This window comes from Rhododendron vialii, chromosome 12a (genome assembly GCF_030253575.1).
Source record: "Rhododendron vialii isolate Sample 1 chromosome 12a, ASM3025357v1".
NCBI classification, from domain to species: Eukaryota; Viridiplantae; Streptophyta; class Magnoliopsida; order Ericales; family Ericaceae; genus Rhododendron; species Rhododendron vialii.
The window spans coordinates 10,714,280-10,733,299 of record NC_080568.1 but is presented as its reverse complement, the minus strand read 5'-3'; the positions used below and the strand labels follow the sequence as shown (position 1 = coordinate 10,733,299).

General features: G+C 36.3%; 1 protein-coding gene, 1 long non-coding RNA gene and 1 other non-coding gene across 3 annotated transcripts in view; 1 reads left to right on the top strand and 2 right to left on the bottom strand.

Moving 5' to 3' along the window:
- The window catches only part of LOC131311747 (uncharacterized), a 32,214-nt gene extending 16,819 nt beyond the window's left edge, over positions 1–15,395 (top strand). The window contains exon 3 of the long non-coding RNA XR_009195560.1: positions 15,383–15,395. This is a non-coding gene — a long non-coding RNA (uncharacterized LOC131311747). The remainder of the gene's footprint in view (positions 1–15,382) is intronic.
- On the bottom strand, positions 14,084–15,148 carry LOC131311746 (serine hydroxymethyltransferase, mitochondrial-like). Its single transcript, XM_058339314.1, has 4 exons — positions 15,144–15,148; positions 14,981–15,031; positions 14,776–14,862; positions 14,084–14,232 (listed from the first exon to the last, which is right to left on the bottom strand). The coding sequence occupies exons 1-4, from the start codon at positions 15,144–15,146 to the stop codon at positions 14,104–14,106; spliced, it is 270 nt and encodes an 89-aa protein (XP_058195297.1). The 5' UTR covers positions 15,147–15,148; the 3' UTR covers positions 14,084–14,103.
- Positions 15,396–18,455: 3,060 nt separating the features above from the next.
- On the bottom strand, positions 18,456–18,656 carry LOC131312212 (U2 spliceosomal RNA). Its single transcript, XR_009195783.1, has one exon. It is a non-coding gene; the product is annotated as a U2 spliceosomal RNA (small nuclear RNA).
- Between the last annotated feature and the right edge of the window lie 364 nt (positions 18,657–19,020).

Genomic DNA, 19,020 nt, shown 5'->3' with positions numbered 1-19,020 from the left:
ACCTCCTCATTTCTTCCATTTTTCGATCGAATTTCGATGATCCGAGCCGCTCAATGTGTTCAGAATGTGATTTTAAGGATACCCGCGAGAAATCGGCAAAAAAAAAGACCGGGAAGGGCTTCATCCGAGCAGTTTTTGTTAGAACCGTTCAATAAAAAACAAACAAAAACTGCTCGGATGAAGCCTTTCCCGGTCATTTTTTTTGTTGATTTCTCGCGGGTACCCTTAAAATCACATTCTGAACACATTGAGCGGCTCGGATCATCGAAATTCAATCGGAAAAGGGAGGTCCGCATTTTATTAAAATGAGGTGGTCCTTACGGGAGACGGACTGTGTGTATATATATATATATATATATATATATATATATATATTAACTTTACGTTTTACTTAATTCTTAGGACAAGTAGTTGAACAAATTAATATCTAATTATCTCTTTATAAAAGTTTCCTAATTTCTACTATCTCTTTATAGAATACCATTCTCTCTCATTTGTTAGTTTGAATGGAGATACTGTTATAGATGAACCTTTGTAATTAATAATTATTGGGATTTTAGGTATATTCCAATTTCCAACAATCTGATAGTACTCTGTCTCCCATGTTCTTCAATACTGTATTGTGTCTGTGTCTGTACTCTGTCTCCCATGTTCTTCTGAGTCTCCTTCAGGTAAATGCGTCCTCATTTTAAATAAAATGCAGACGTCCCCTTTTTTCATCTTTTCCGATCAAATTTCGATGATCCGAGCCGGTCAATGTGTTCAAAATGTGATTTTAAAGGTACCTTAAAGAAATTAGCAAAAAAATCACTGGAAAAGGGCTTGATTTGAGCAGTTTTTATTTGAATCGTTCGATAAAATACAAACAAAAACTGCTCGGATTAAACCCTTTTTGGTCCTTTTTTTTGTTGATTTCTCGGGGGTACCCTTAAAATCACGTTCTGAACATGTTGAGCAGCTCAGATCATCGCAAATTAATCGACAAATGGACATCATTAACATAATACGGTAAGGGCGCCCTTACTTGAAGTACACACACTAGTTCTTTTCAAGTCAGGGATCACTGATTTTTCTTACAGTCCGGACCTCGTGTGGAAGTCCACTTTTCCAATCAAATTTCGATGATCTGAACCGTTCAATGTATTTAAAACGTATTTTTAAGGGTACCGTAAGAAATCGGCTAAAAATATGACAAAAAACGCTTGATATGAGCAATTTTTCATAAAAATGCATTATATGAAAAATTGCTTAGATTAAGCCCTTTCCGGTCATATATTTTGCCGATTTCTAAAGGGTATTCTTAAAGATATGTTTGAAACACATTGAACGGTTCAGATTATCGAAATTTAATCGGGAACAATGAGGTCTTGACCGTAAGAAATTCATGAATCCTTGACTTGAAAATTTCTGTATATGGGGCCAGTTCCTCCCACACAAAATTTAACACAAATAATGACACTCCATCCCAGCCATTGATTTCAATGGTTGAGATTAAAATTTAACCCACCTTCTCTCTCCTCCCACTAAAAAGATTAACGCCATTCTCCTCACCTCAGTTCTCTTCTTCCCCATGCCTGTTCTTTTTCATTGCCGTCGCCGTCCGACAGGGTGCTTCCTTCTCCGACGATGAGACTTACTTCTCCGTACTACTAATGCTCAACTCTTGGGCTCTATCTAATCGAATTTAAATCAAGGATTCCAAGTTCAGTTTCACCAAGAATACAAGCTTAGCGGTTTGTGATAGTAAGTCGATGAAGGATAGGATTCCAAAATATCTAATGTTACATTATCGTTTTAAATTTTTTGTGTGAATAGAACTCTCAAAATAAAAAGTTGAAATTCATAACAGCAAAAACACTTTTGGGGAATAACATCAAACACTTGGTGCCCATGTCATCCATCACATGAATCCCAAAACTAGCTGAAACAAATTCACCCAAAACACCCTAAACAAATTCACTATGCGCCAATATAACCTAAATACAAATACAAATGATTCTGAAACATCTTTGATTCAGAAAAGGAAAAAAAAACTAATTCTTAAACTCGCACCATCGGCCATGGTGATCGAGAATCACGATATGACGACATCAATGGCGAAGGAAATTTCTCTAAGATTCCTTGACCACCAGAAGCTTTAGGCTCATCAAAACCCATTTTTTCCCCACGAAGAAGGTCCTAACTCTCGAATCACAGCAATTGGGTGAAGGCAAGACCGAGAAGTTGTTCGGCGGAGCAGCCACGTGCACGAGGCATGTGAGAGTGAGTACGGAGAAGCAAGCACCTCCTTGGACGGTGGGGGCGGACGACGGTGGTGGTGGTGGTGGTGTGGCTTGACGAAGAAGAACAGGTATGACGGTGAAAGAGCATAGAGGTGAGGAGAACGCCGTTGCTTTTTACCAGGAGAAGGAAAGTTGGCGTTAGTAGGAGGAGAGCGAAGGTGAGTTAAGTTATAATCTCAGCCATTGATTTCAATGGCTGAGATTGAGTGTTATTATTTGTGTTAAATTTTGTGTGGAAGGAACCGGCTCTTATATATATATATATATATGGGCAATTCAAGGGACACCCAAAAAAATACTTAAAAAAACACCCAAAATCTCAATTTCATAGTTCTCGATCAAATTTTTGTGATCCAAACCGTTCAATGTGTGCAGAATGTGATTTTAAGGGTGCTTGTGAGAAATTAGCAAAAAAAACGACCGAAAAAGGTTTGATTTGAGCAGTTTTTATTTAAACCGTTTAGTAAAAAACTGTTCGAAATTGTTCGGATCAAGCCCTTCCCGGTCATTTTTTTTTGCTGATTTTTCGCGGTGACCTTTAAAATTATGTTTTGATCACATTGAGCGGCTCGGATCATCAAAATTTGATTGGGAACTATGATGTGTTTTTTTAAGTATTTTTTTGGGTGTCACCGGAATCGCCCCGATATATATATATTGGGGCGGTTCCAGGGACACTTAAAAAAACCCTTAAAAAACTCCCCCAAGTTCCCGATCGAATTTTGAAGATCCGAGCCGCTCAATGTAATCAGAACGTGATTTTTTAAGGGTGCCCGCGAGAAATCGGCAAAAATAATGACCGGAAAGGGTTTCATCCGAACAATTTTTTATTGAACTCTATTGAACGATTCAATAAAAACTTTGAAAACTTTGAACTCTATTGTGATACCTCAACGTGGCTCTGAAAATGAAAGTTTTCCACAAGTAATTCAAAATGACACAGTTAACCTTGACTATATTCAACAATATTTAGATGGTACAGTTAAAATCAGTTTCGATCAACAAAGACTTAATCCCCTCCGAATTAGAGAATTAAGTCGAACAAACAGTACCACAAGCATACCTAGGCATAGCACATCCAGTATTCCTAGACAAGATTCAGAATTATTAAACCCAAGAGTCACTCTTAGAGGAATAGATTCTAGTTCCCAAATTAGTAAACCGTGTTACTCAACACAGTCAAAATTGGATGATGAGGATACTCCTCAAGGATCCCCTACACAATCCGATTTTGAATCAACTATTCCACAGTCAAACCCAATTGATAATTCCCTTAAAGTCTTACATAAACCTTTTTCTATTAATCTTACAAAATTACGAAAAGGATTACAAGTCACCAAAAAATGAACAAAAAAGAGAAAAATTTCGCAACAAATACAGTAAAAAGGAACGTACAAATATTCGTAGTCAATGGAAAGAGTTTATGAACGATACTAGAAGTCAAATTAAATTTTTTGATTACTTAAAAAATTATTATGAAAAAAAAATTAGCACTACTACCACAGTCACTATATTAAAAACTAAAAAACCAAAGCACAATGATACTTCTCTGTCCGTTCTTTCCCAGGAAAGCATCCCAGTCCAAAATCTACAAAAAGAAGTAAAGAAAGTCAAAAGTGAAATCATTTCACTAAAGAAGACCCCACCAGATGCCCATAACCCACCGACTACTCCAATCACCATCCATAAATGGTACATTCAACCCAAAATAGTAATTCAAAATTATACTGTAGAAATCCCAGCACTAGTAGATTCAGGAGCAGATTTAAACTGTATTAAAGAAGAATTAATACCAGTCAAATATTATCATAAAACTACTGAACAATTAAGCTCAGCTAATGGCAATCAAATGCAAATTGAGTACAAGTTACCCAAAGTACACATTTGCCAGAATAATGTTTGCTTCAAAACATCCTTCTTACTAGTCAAGAATCTTACAGAAAATATAATTTTAGGAACCCCTTTTCTTACGTTACTATACCCATTCACAATAAGTAACTCTGGTATCACTACCCAGCCCTATAATAAACAAGTATTCTTCCCTTTCTTAGAAAGACAGCAACAAAGACAATTAAAACAATTAGATATTAAAAATAGCCAATTAAAACAACTACAACAAGAAGTCAAACAACAAAGAATCGAGCAACAATTAAAGGATCCAATAGTTATCCAAAATATCTCTACCTTCAGAGAAAAATTAGAAATAGAAGTATGCTCTAACCTCTCAAGTACTTTTTGGTATAGGAAAAAGCATATAGTCACTCTTCCATACATTAAAACCTTTAGTGAAAAACAGATCCACTAAAGCTAGACCAATTCAAATGAATTCTGAATTAATGGAAATTTGCAAACAAGAAATCTACAATCTTTTAGAAAATAACATTATTAAGAAGAGTAAATCCCCCGGTCCTGTTCAGCTTTTTATGTAAACAAGAACGCTGAAATTGAAAGAGGTGTACCAAGATTAGTCATTAATTACAAACCGCTAAATGATGTGCTAGAATGGATTAGATACCCAATCCCTAATAAAAAAGATTTAATTAACAGAATTAATGCAGCAATCATATTCTCCAAATTTGATTTAAAAAGCGGATTTTGACAAATTCAGTTACATCCTAATGACACATACAAAACAGCTTTTGTTACACCATTTGGGCATTATGAATGGAATGTCATGCCCTTTGGATTAAAAAATGCCCCAAGTGAGTTCCAAAACATAATGAATGAAATATTTAACCCATTTTATTATAGCTTACATTGATGATGTACTGATATTTTCTAAGTCCTTAGAAGAACACTGGAAACATTTAAAGTCATTTCTAGAAATAATTAAGAAAAATGGATTAGTCATTTCTGCCCCAAAAATTAAATTATTCTAGACTAAGATCAGATTCTTAGGATATGATATTTACCAATCAACCATCACCCCAATTAGTAGGGCTCTTCAATACGCAGATAAATTTCCAGATATAATTACCGACAAAAATCAACTCCAGAGATTTTTAGGATCACTGAATTATGTAGCGGAATTCTACAAAAATCTTAGAACAATTTGTCAACCTTTATTTGAAAGATTAAAAGACAACCCTCCTCCTTGGACAAATAATCATACTTCAATTGTCCAACAAGTCAAAAAATATATTAAATTTCTACCTTGCCTTGGTATTCCTACTAATCATAGTTTCAAAATTATTCAGACTGACGACTCTGATGCAGGTTATGGAGGAATCCTTCTACAACAGATAAATTCATCACCAGAACAACTTGTTCGATTTCATTCTGGGTTATGGGATAAAACCCAAGTAAATTACAGTACTATTAAAAAAGAAATTTTAGCAATTGTTTTATGTGTCTCAAAATTTCAGAATGACATATTAAACCAAAAATTTTTAATCAGAGTTGATTGCAAAAGTGCAAAATATGTTTTAGAACAAGATGTTCAAAACATAGCCCGTAAACAAATCTTTGCTAGATGGCAAGCTATTTTAAGTATTTTTGATTTTGATATCACATATATTAAAGGCAGTCAAAATTCAATACCAGATTTTCTTACCAGAGAATTCCTTCTCAACAAACAGTAACCATTTGTCTAATTTTGCATCGAGGGAGCAGTGAGGATTTAGCAGATACATTAAAATTAGCAGTAACCATTTGTCTCATAGTAACCATTTGTCTAAATTTTGCATCGAGGGAGCAGTGAGGATTTAGCAATTGTTTCTAACAATTTTATTAACAGGTATGGCAGACAGGAAGAAGCAACTTGCCCTTCCACCAGCATGTACCAATCGATACCAACCACTCAACCAAGTCACCAATTACAAGTCAGCATTAGCCACAACTTCCTCTTCAGACCAAAAACAAATAACTGACCCATTTGCTTCCCAAATTCAATCAAGTCAACCCAAATTCCCTTACCTAGCCAGGAAAACGGAATACATATTAAAACCCCAGTTTTCTAATCTATTCCATATTGAACCAATCCATGCCTCCATCACTGACCCTATTCAACTTGCAAAAGCCTATTTTCCCCCTGATTGGCATTTCATCCCTTCACATCCACAAAAAACTCTAGCTTACTATAGAGATATTTTACTCCACCACCAGTCAATAGTCATCAAACCAATTCCAGATAGGAATAACCCAAATGTCACCATTTACCACTCTTTTTATATTCACAATATAGTCAGCCTAAAAGAATGGGGACACCCATCCCAACTCAAAGAACTCCCAAATCATCCAATACCATATAGTTACTATGATTATATTGATGCATTCTCTAAAGTTCTTTACTATGAGAATGAAACCTTCAGTCATTCGTGGTTCTTATCTTTTGACCACAAATTCAAGTCACAAATACCATCTTGGTTTCTCCGATGGTGGTCACAGCATGGAGCTACCCCAGAATTATTACCTTCTGATTTATCAGAACAAGTCAACTATTTTAAAACTGTGTATCCCACAGATCAACATACTAGCAAAATACCAACATTTTTGCTATTCATGGCCAAGTACAAAGTCCCCTGGATCTTCAAATGGAGATACCACATCCAGTCAGACATACTCACCCGCCAAATGTTAGTCAAATGGTGGGATACTTACAAACATCAGAGAGTGATTGACCAAGTTAAGCAAGAATTTCCAGTCAACACTATGGCTACACCAGTCAGAGCAATTCACCCAAGTCCTCCGGAGGTTTCTACAATCAGACTTGGAAGTCCCTCGCCAAGTATAATTGGAACATCCAAATCCAAGACCAGTAAATCTAAGAGCACCAAATTACTAGAGTTAGCACAACAGCTAATTGCTCAGGCCAGTCAAGCTTCAGACTCATCATCCGAAGAATCAGTCACCAGTAAAAGTCCCTATGATTCGCTATTCCAAGATGCTCAAGATCCATTTGCCTGATTTTCCAAAGCCACGAAGAAATCATTCTGCTTTGGACAAATTTCCAAAAGTCAAAAGTAGAAGTCATCATTTAACCACTTTTACTATTCAACCACCGAAAGAAAAGATTCCCATCAGTCACAAAGATACAGTCGGGACCAGCAGCATCTCCCAACAGTAACTCCATTACTTTCCACCGAAAGCAGTCACATGGTCACAGTAAACCAATTGTTACTTGTAAACAGTTTCTGGTTCCTTATTCTATAAAAGGAACCACAGACTTCAATAGAGAGCAGGCTAAAACTAAGCATAAACAAAATTGTTTTTTTTAGTTTCAACTCTGTTCTCCCCATTCTCTCTAGATTTTCAGGTTTTAGAAGGAACTGAGCCTCATCCTTCTCCAGTAAGTTTATTTTAGTTTCTTTTATTTGTGTATTACTTTGGTACATTTTATGTTGTACGCTTGTACATGATCCTGCATTATCTGGAATTATCTTTGTGATTACATTGTCTGTAGAAGAACAGAAGAACAGAAGAAACAGAAGAAGAAGAAGAAGAAAATACAGACAATGTAATCACAAAGATAATTCCAGATAATGCAGGATCATGTACAAGCGTACAACATAAAATGTACCAAAGTAATACACAAATAAAAGAAACTAAAATAAACTTACTGGAGAAGGATGAGGCTCAGTTCCTTCTAAAACCTGAAAATCTAGAGAGAATGGGGAGAACAGAGTTGAAACTAAAAAAAACAATTTTGTTTATGCTTAGTTTTAGCCTGCTCTCTATTGAAGTCTGTGGTTCCTTTTATAGAATAAGGAACCAGAAACTGTTTACAAGTAACAATTGGTTTACTGTGACCATGTGACTGCTTTCGGTGGAAAGTAATGGAGTTACTGTTGGGAGATGCTGCTGGTCCCGACTGTATCTTTGTGACTGATGGGAATCTTTTCTTTCGGTGGTTGAATAGTAAAAGTGGTTAAATGATGACTTCTACTTTTGACTTTTGGAAATTTGTCCAAAGCAGAATGATTTCTTCGTGGCTTTGGAAAATCAGGCAAATGGATCTTGAGCATCTTGGAATAGCGAATCATAGGGACTTTTACTGGTGACTGATTCTTCGGATGATGAGTCTGAAGCTTGACTGGCCTGAGCAATTAGCTGTTGTGCTAACTCTAGTAATTTGGTGCTCTTAGATTTACTGGTCTTGGATTTGGATGTTCCAATTATACTTGGCGAGGGACTTCCAAGTCTGATTGTAGAAACCTCCGGAGGACTTGGGTGAATTGCTCTGACTGGTGTAGCCATAGTGTTGACTGGAAATTCTTGCTTAACTTGGTCAATCACTCTCTGATGTTTGTAAGTATCCCACCATTTGACTAACATTTGGCGGGTGAGTATGTCTGACTGGATGTGGTATCTCCATTTGAAGATCCAGGGGACTTTGTACTTGGCCATGAATAGCAAAAATGTTGGTATTTTGCTAGTATGTTGATCTGTGGGATACACAGTTTTAAAATAGTTGACTTGTTCTGATAAATCAGAAGGTAATAATTCTGGGGTAGCTCCATGCTGTGACCACCATCGGAGAAACCAAGATGGTATTTGTGACTTGAATTTGTGGTCAAAAGATAAGAACCACGAATGACTGAAGGTTTCATTCTCATAGTAAAGAACTTTAGAGAATGCATCAATATAATCATAGTAACTATATGGTATTGGATGATTTGGGAGTTCTTTGAGTTGGGATGGGTGTCCCCATTCTTTTAGGCTGACTATATTGTGAATATAAAAAGAGTGGTAAATGGTGACATTTGGGTTATTCCTATCTGGAATTGGTTTGATGACTATTGACTGGTGGTGGAGTAAAATATCTCTATAGTAAGCTAGAGTTTTTTGTGGATGTGAAGGGATGAAATGCCAATCAGGGGGAAAATAGGCTTTTGCAAGTTGAATAGGGTCAGTGATGGAGGCATGGATTGGTTCAATATGGAATAGATTAGAAAACTGGGGTTTTAATATGTATTCCGTTTTCCTGGCTAGGTAAGGGAATTTGGGTTGACTTGATTGAATTTGGGAAGCAAATGGGTCAGTTATTTGTTTTTGGTCTGAAGAGGAAGTTGTGGCTAATGCTGACTTGTAATTGGTGACTTGGTTGAGTGGTTGGTATCGATTGGTACATGCTGGTGGAAGGGCAAGTTGCTTCTTCCTGTCTGCCATACCTGTTAATAAAATTGTTAGAAACAATTGCTAAATCCTCACTGCTCCCTCGATGCAAAATTTAGACAAATGGTTACTATGAGACAAATGGTTACTGCTAATTTTAATGTATCTGCTAAATCCTCACTGCTCCCTCGATGCAAAATTAGACAAATGGTTACTGTTTGTTGAGAAGGAATTCTCTGGTAAGAAAATCTGGTATTGAATTTTGACTGCCTTTAATATATGTGATATCAAAATCAAAAATACTTAAAATAGCTTGCCATCTAGCAAAGATTTGTTTACGGGCTATGTTTTGAACATCTTGTTCTAAAACATATTTTGCACTTTTGCAATCAACTCTGATTAAAAATTTTTGGTTTAATATGTCATTCTGAAATTTTGAGACACATAAAACAATTGCTAAAATTTCTTTTTTAATAGTACTGTAATTTACTTGGGTTTTATCCCATAACCCAGAATGAAATCGAACAAGTTGTTCTGGTGATGAATTTATCTGTTGTAGAAGGATTCCTCCATAACCTGCATCAGAGTCGTCAGTCTGAATAATTTTGAAACTATGATTAGTAGGAATACCAAGGCAAGGTAGAAATTTAATATATTTTTTGACTTGTTGGACAATTGAAGTATGATTATTTGTCCAAGGAGGAGGGTTGTCTTTTAATCTTTCAAATAAAGGTTGACAAATTGTTCTAAGATTTTTGTAGAATTCCGCTACATAATTCAGTGATCCTAAAAATCTCTGGAGTTGATTTTTGTCGGTAATTATATCTGGAAATTTATCTGCGTATTGAAGAGCCCTACTAATTGGGGTGATGGTTGATTGGTAAATATCATATCCTAAGAATCTGATCTTAGTCTAGAATAATTTAATTTTTGGGGCAGAAATGACTAATCCATTTTTCTTAATTATTTCTAGAAATGACTTTAAATGTTTCCAGTGTTCTTCTAAGGACTTAGAAAATATCAGTACATCATCAATGTAAGCTATAATAAAATGGGTTAAATATTTCATTCATTATGTTTTGGAACTCACTTGGGGCATTTTTTAATCCAAAGGGCATGACATTCCATTCATAATGCCCAAATGGTGTAACAAAAGCTGTTTTGTATGTGTCATTAGGATGTAACTGAATTTGTCAAAATCCGCTTTTTAAATCAAATTTGGAGAATATGATTGCTGCATTAATTCTGTTAATTAAATCTTTTTTATTAGGGATTGGGTATCTAATCCATTCTAGCACATCATTTAGCGGTTTGTAATTAATGACTAATCTTGGTACACCTCTTTCAATTTCAGCGTTCTTGTTTACATAAAAAGCTGAACAGGACCGGGGGATTTACTCTTCTTAATAATGTTATTTTCTAAAAGATTGTAGATTTCTTGTTTGCAAATTTCCATTAATTCAGAATTCATTTGAATTGGTCTAGCTTTAGTGGATCTGTTTTTCACTAAAGGTTTTAATGTATGGAAGAGTGACTATATGCTTTTTCCTATACCAAAAAGTACTTGAGAGGTTAGAGCATACTTCTATTTCTAATTTTTCTCTGAAGGTAGAGATATTTTGGATAACTATTGGATCCTTTAATTGTTGCTCGATTCTTTGTTGTTTGACTTCTTGTTGTAGTTGTTTTAATTGGCTATTTTTAATATCTAATTGTTTTAATTGTCTTTGTTGCTGTCTTTCTAAGAAAGGGAAGAATACTTGTTTATTATAGGGCTGGGTAGTGATACCAGAGTTACTTATTGTGAATGGGTATAGTAACGTAAGAAAAGGGGTTCCTAAAATTATATTTTCTGTAAGATTCTTGACTAGTAAGAAGGATGTTTTGAAGCAAACATTATTCTGGCAAATGTGTACTTTGGGTAACTTGTACTCAATTTGCATTTGATTGCCATTAGCTGAGCTTAATTGTTCAGTAGTTTTATGATAATATTTGACTGGTATTAATTCTTCTTTAATACAGTTTAAATCTGCTCCTGAATCTACTAGTGCTGGGATTTCTACAGTATAATTTTGAATTACTATTTTGGGTTGAATGTACCATTTATGGATGGTGATTGGAGTAGTCGGTGGGTTATGGGCATCTGGTGGGGTCTTCTTTAGTGAAATGATTTCACTTTTGACTTTCTTTACTTCTTTTTGTAGATTTTGGACTGGGATGCTTTCCTGGGAAAGAACGGACAGAGAAGTATCATTGTGCTTTGGTTTTTTAGTTTTTAATATAGTGACTGTGGTAGTAGTGCTAATTTTTTTTTCATAATAATTTTTTAAGTAATCAAAAAATTTAATTTGACTTCTAGTATCGTTCATAAACTCTTTCCATTGACTACGAATATTTGTACGTTCCTTTTTACTGTATTTGTTGCGAAATTTTTCTCTTTTTTGTTCATTTTTTGGTGACTTGTAATCCTTTTCGTAATTTTGTAAGATTAATAGAAAAAGGTTTATGTAAGACTTTAAGGGAATTATCAATTGGGTTTGACTGTGGAATAGTTGATTCAAAATTGGATTGTGTAGGGGATCCTTGAGGAGTATCCTCATCATCCAATTTTGACTGTGTTGAGTAACACGGTTTACTAATTTGAGAACTAGAATCTATTCCTCTAAGAGTGACTCTTGGGTTTAATAATTCTGAATCTTGTCTAGGAATACTGGATGTGCTATGCCTAGGTATGCTTGTGGTACTGTTTGTTCGACTTAATTCTCTAATTCGGAGGGGATTAAGTCTTTGTTGATCGAAACTGATTTTAACTGTACCATCTAAATATTGTTGAATATAGTCAAGGTTAACTGTGTCATTTTGTATTACTTGTGGAAAACTTTCATTTTCAGTAATCCAACTCGTGGGTAGTTGGACATCATTCCAAAAAATTGTTTTGGGAACTTGTATGTTAGCTTCTGAACTACTTTGAATTAAGATAGTTTTATCTTTTGGGCTTTTGACTAAGGCATGGATGTTTAAATTGGTTTTCATACATTTATAATATAGTCTGTATATTAATGCAACTGAATGACTTCCTTCTAGCATATTGGTGATTGCACCAGAAGTTTGAATGTTCAAAGTTAATGACTTCCTTCTATCTATTGAACGGTTTAATAAAAAACTGCTCAAATAAAGCCCTTCCCGGTTAGTTTTTTTGCCAGTTTCTCGCGGACACCTTTAAAATCATGTTCTGAACACATTGAGTGGCTTGGATCATCAAAATTTGATCGGAAACTATGAGATTAAGATTTGGAAGGTTTTTTTAAAGATTTTTTTAATTGTCCCCGGAACCGCTATATATATATATATATATATATATATATATATATATATAGTTCTTTTCAGGTCTGGACACCTTACGGTCTTGACCTTCCATTTCCCAATCGATTTTCGATGATCCGAGCCGTTCAATGTGATCAGAACATGATTTTAACGGTACACGCGTGAAATCAGCAAAAAAAAAAATGATCGTGAAGGGCTTGATCCGAACAGTTTTTTATTAAAAGGTTCAGTAAAAAACTGCTTGGATTAAGCCCTTCCCGATCATTTCTTTTGCTGATTTCTCACGGGTACCCTTAAAATCATGTCCTGAACACATTAAGCGGCTCGGATCATCGCAAATCGATAGGGAAAGGGGAGGTCCGGACGTGTGGACCGTAAGAGGTGTGGACCGAAAAACAATTGTATATACACACACACACACACACACACACACGCTGATAGGCGCATAAATGCTCATATTAGCGCCCCCTAATTTATCTTTGTTAAGTCTATTTATATTATTAATCAGAGCTTAATACTTAGTTTGTGTATTGTAGGTGTTTAGAAGTTTAATACATTAGTTACCGATCGAAGTGTGAATTGCGCCATATAATTTTTCCTCTATAACACAGTTGTGTTAGAAGCATAGTTATTGATACCGTTTCGTACCGGCCGGTACGTACCGTTTTGACGAAGAACCGGTACCCTAACCCCCCAATTTTGTTCCGGTCTCAATACCGGTCCTTACCGGTCGGTACCGGACTTTTCGGGAAATACCGGCCGGTATCAGGATATCGGAAATTCCGGCCGAAATTTTGCAGAGTTTTTTTTTTATTTTTACGCTGCGTTTTTTATTTTTTATTTTTACGCTACGTTTTTTTTTTCTGGTCCCAAAAAAAAAAAAAAAAACGTTTCAGGCCCAAAAAAATAAAAAAAACATTTTTAAAAATTTTAGCAAAACATGGGCTTAACCATAGTACGTGCGCGAGGCTTAGATCCCGGATTTGCACCCCCACTGCGCACGAATAACCCGTGACGCGCACCCGGTTAATTAGTTTCCGAATCAGTTTTTCCAAATTGCCTTCGGCCACGGCACATTTTCCCGAGCGCGCGAGACCTCTTATTGGGTTCTCATTCACAAGGTCACTAGTATGCAAAGTAGAGGTGTCAAATGGGCCGTTTAACTTCATGCTAACCGTGCTTCGTGCCGTGCCGTGCCGGCCCATTTACTGTATTTACTCAAATCGTGTCGTGCCGTGCCGTTTGTCAATCGTGTCGTGCCGTGCCGGCCCGTTTACTTAAATCGTGTCGTGTTGTGCCGTGCCATTTGCCAATCGTGTCGTGTCGTGTCGTGTCGTGCCGGCCCGTTTTCTTAAATCGTGTCGTGTCGTGCCGTTTTCAATCGTGTCGTGTCGTGCCGGCCCGTGTTCTTAAATCGTGTCGTGCCGTGCCATTTTCAATCGTGTCAAGATGTGCCAGCCCGTTTACTTATTCGGGTCGGGTCGGGCCATGCCGTTGCCATTTTAGTCTGCCCGTTTACTGCTTGCATCACAGATACAAAGGTGAAATTCTCTGAGGGTATAAGTTCCAGTCCCTTCACAAACGTAAGTTGAACTTCATTGAGCGTTCAAATTCATACCAATACTGCATCTTACAACTCCATTCAAGGATATCCTAAATGTAATAAAAGAATTGAACCCTGAACTTTTCTTCTTTCACTTGGTACCAAGAAAACAAAAACTCAATTCAACCGAGCGTAGCAAAGTCATTTCACTTAGTTGAGATGACTTCTTCATCTTTTACGGAATTAATCAAGAAAACATGAAGGATTGAAAATTTTCTACATTCTCAGTTTTCCTACCTATTGAACTCATTAAAAAGAAATAAACACAGCAGAATATTCTCTGATCTATTGTATACAAAACCGAAAACAATAGATACTCTAAATGAGAATGGACTTGAAAGTTGTCAATGAGTGGCCATGGCCCCTACCAAAGTAAATAGTCACCACATATCAATTAGCAAATTCGTATATTTTTACTTAGCAAAAAAAGAATTCATATACACATATTGAGTTACTATAGGTCTGACAATTCCAAGTGAAAAAAAGAATTCATATACACATATTAAGTTATACCTTCCATTGTCTTGCTTTTTCGAGCTCAATGATGTTGGCAATCTCAGGATCGACAACTTCAAGTGGATCATTCAATTGCTTTGGCCACTGTATACACAGTTTCAATTCAAAGGGCGAACAAACAGATATTAACAACCAATCAAAACGAATAAAAATTACATCAAAAGGAGGCGAAACATTAAATCAAACAGTTAACGGGCTTAACTGAGACACGAGATTTCTCCTTCTCGTACACAGCTTCATTTGGCAATGATGCCTACACAACAAAACAAAACCAAAACCAGAGCAACATAAACACAAATCGTTTGCAAATAAAAACAGGTAGAAACTGAAGTTTCAAAATACGAAAAAGTTAAGGAAATGAAGACCATGTAATAGAACAATAAGCATATTCAAGAAACTATCAAAAAAATGATGCCTCTTTCATGTCGCTGTATCTTTCTCCGTAAAGAGTAAGATAGCATAAATCTATGCATTCCTATGTTCTAACAATCTTACTAATACCACGTGAGAAGTAGCACAACCTTATGTTTAGATAAGTAACCTAGAATATGCGATCCTTTAAGAATAAAATTAAAACGTTGCAGATCTTGTTCTTATAAGTGAGTTATCAGCAGATTATCTGCATCGATAAAAAAAACCGATACCAATGCGATTCTTATCTAGAAGTATCTGTGCTTCATACAAGTCGTATATGAAGAGGAAATTTCCAATCAATATTCACCACGTAATATAATCTTACGAAACCTCTCACTCAGCTCTCTCTCTCTCTCTCTCTCTCTCTCTCTCTCTCTCTCTCTCTCTCTCTCTCTCTCTCAGTTCCTCACTCTTCCTCTACGAAATACACATGCATATACACAGACTACATGAGTAGAAGCAACAAAAGACCATTTAAGGCTCAATCACGCGTCAGAAGACAATCAAGATTTTCGGTGCCCCATATCAGAGACCTTGGGGCAGTCGGTGGTGGCTGGGAAGGAAAACAAACCATTTCGGGAAGACAGAGGGATAGTATCAATTGAAAGGTAGATTGTCCCGGAGAGTATACAGTCCGCTCCAACAAGTGGTCTCTGCAAAATTAGTCACAACAGTCACAAGGAAGGGAAAAATTCAGACATAACAGAAAAAAACATAATGCCAAAACCAGAAAGAAACGTTCTGTCAGAAATCTTCTCTTTCTGCCTTTTGCCCTTTACTTACCTAGCAACATCGAGCGCTATCTCGAGTGGGAGCAACCCGTTGCGACCCCGCGCATGTAGTGGATCATGTAATCAGATATCAGTTCGAGCTCCATGGCTAAGGAATAACTCAACCACTCGAGGACATACAACCGAAGAGGAAAGTGGACACAGTGCCATTGCTCTGAGTGAGACTGTGAGTCGTGAGAGACTGAGAGAGTGAGATTGTGAGAGACAGAGAGAGAATCAGAGACGTCTGCTGCTAGGGCAACATCTCTTCCCCTTTTATATGAACTGTATGATCATGTGCGTATGAGACGCCAATAATCCATATGCACCAATAACGGAAAATTCTCGTAAAGTCCTATAATGAATCACTTGAGGGCCGCTCGAGCTGTTTTTTGAAAATCGGAATCGTCTATCTTTTATGTGGGAGCGATTATATTATTTTTTCCAGAAATGAAGTAATTTGGTCATCGTTATATGCTTGATTGTTTATAACGTTCGTTTTTCTATTAATGAATCTACGTTCTGATGAAAGAGTTTTTAAAACCTGATAGACCCAAAAATTGGTGAGAGTCGTTAAAACACAAAGAATAACAACATGAACGGTATGGATCGTCATATTTATTTTGTGATCGTGTGGCTAACGTACATTATATTATAGCAGAATACCTTGGTTCATAACCAACTAAGTTCAATGTATATATTTGAAAGGTAGTTACAGACTATTTTTTTCGAATGTTCGATCTAAACCGTTACGATTTAACATTTTATTAAATTTATCATTCTCACCTGAATAGGTGATAATCGAATGTCGAAAACCACATGATCGGAACACATTCGACACTTCTAGAGGCATTAAAGTCTTATAATACACTACTTAAGGGCTGCCTAAGCTATTTTTTAAAAATCGGAACCATCTAACTTTTATGTGGGAGGGATTAGATCATTTATTCCAATAATCAAGTAAAATGCTTATAGCTATATACTTGATCGGACGTAAAAAAAATTCAATAAAACAATGAATCAACGTGCCGATGAAAGGGCTATCAAAATCTGAAGTACGAAAAAATTGAATCCAATGATTAAAACACTAAGCACAACAAAATGAACGCATTGAATGGTATCGATTGTCGTGATTGCGTTGCGATTGTGTGACTACTGCTTGATGGCCTCGTTTTTATATAATAGAGCTACATATTATAAACTAATTTTTTAAATCCATAACACAAATTAATTAGTGGCATAGTGGTTTGTTTGTGTATAAAAGGACCAAAGGACCAGGGTTTAAGTCCTAGTCCAGCTAACCCCTTTTTATTTTATTTTTTCTCTTATTTCTACTATGTATTTTTTTTCTTTTTGGTTTGACACTTTTTTTTCTTATTTCTCGTTAAATTTGGAATAAATAATATATGACTCTTGCACATTTTCTTTCGTATTAAATTACTCTTGCACCATAAATATTTTGATAAGTTTTTTTTAAAATTTTACTTGTTATCTTGTATTGTAATTTTAAATTTGCAAACCAAAGGTCCAAAGCTTATTTTACTAACAAAAAAAAACAAATATTTTTTATCGACTAAAAATTGATAATTTTTTAAAAGTAAAAAAATGATTTTTTAAAAACATGATTTTTTTTAATAAATTGTTTTTTTTAAATTAAATATCTTAGTTGTTTACCTTTTTTACCTTTAAAAAAAGGTAAACAAATATTTTTTACCGAATAGAAATTGTTTAATTTTTTTTAAAATTAAAAAAAAAGCCATTTGGCTTATTTAATTTTTTTTGTTTTTCCATGCCTCGTGCCGTGCCCTTTCGTGCCCATGTCGTGCCGGGTCGTGCTCGTGCCCGTGCCCGTGCCTTGCTAGAACCGTGCCGTGCCATTCCTGTCCACTTTTCGTGCCCGTGCCCGTCTACGACCGTGTCGTGCCGTGTCGTGCCAGGCCAACTTTCGTGCCGTGCCCGTGCTGTGCCACCCACTTCCGTGCCCGTGCCATGCCTCGGGCCCACTACAATCGTGCTGTGTCGTGCCCGTGCTGTGCCACCCACTTCCGTGCCCGTGTCGTGCCTCGGGCCCACTACAATCGTGCTGTGTCGTGCCGTGCTAGGCCAATACCGTGCCCGCGACGTGCCGTGCCGCCCGGTGCCCGTGCCCGTGCCCGTGCCCGTACCGGCACGGCCCATTTGACACCTCTAATGCAAAGTCATTTAAAGTGGAAAAGAATTTTGTAACTAAGCAATGTGGGACTAGAGAATCTCTAGTAGAGATATTTTATGATGAATTGTATGATATGAGGGATTTTTTTGAATTATAATTATATATAATTATTATATATATTGTAGTTGCAGTAAATTCGAAACGGTACCCGGTACCTGACCGGTACCGGTACGTACCGTACCAGTAGAAAAATCGGTACCCTGTCCGAAACGGTATTCAGAACTATGGCGTATTCGAAGCAAGAAAAATACAAGTACTTGTAAAGTTTGAACTAGGTTTGGGTGGGATGCACCGTATCAAGGCTGTAGTGCAACGCCAAGACAACACTTGAGAAGAGCCCCAATAACATACTATTGTGACAGATTCTTCTCCTACAAAAGTACTTTAATATCATGTGAGCCATTGACCCACGTATCATCAATGATTAAAATAATAAGAACAGATATTACACTTTGATCTTAACAAAAAGCCGAGAAAGAGATGCTTTTGGGCCACTCTTCTCTCTCCTCCTTTGTGCATTACCGATGTGGGAAACAAACACAAAAAACTTGTATTGTTTTGAGTTAGTATGACTTATGAGTCTCGTGACTTATAGATTAGCTTTTTGAGCCATATATTGGCAAAATTTGTGAAGGTCCTCAGGTTTTAGTTTCTCCAATCATTCCCAGAACCTTTGGTAACTAAACGCGGGTTTGGTTCACGGTTCACTGACTTATTTGTGTAGTATGAAAAGGTCTCGTTCCGCTAAAGTTTTTATTTTTTAAGTACTTATTTCTCGTTTTATGAAACAGGTCATTCTCTCATAATACATCACATTTAATTCAAAAAATAGATATTTATTTTAGT

What these genes read in the sequence shown, in the direction of transcription:
- LOC131311746 (XM_058339314.1), bottom strand. An exon ending in AGGAGAAATCTCGTGTCTCA is followed by an intron (nt 14,863 to 14,980) that starts GTTAAGCCCGTT and finishes CTGTGTATACAG; the next exon opens with TGGCCAAAGCAATTGAATGA. An exon ending in AAAAAGCAAGACAATGGAAG is followed by an intron (nt 14,233 to 14,775) that starts GTATAACTTAAT and finishes ACGTTTGTGAAG; the next exon opens with GGACTGGAACTTATACCCTC.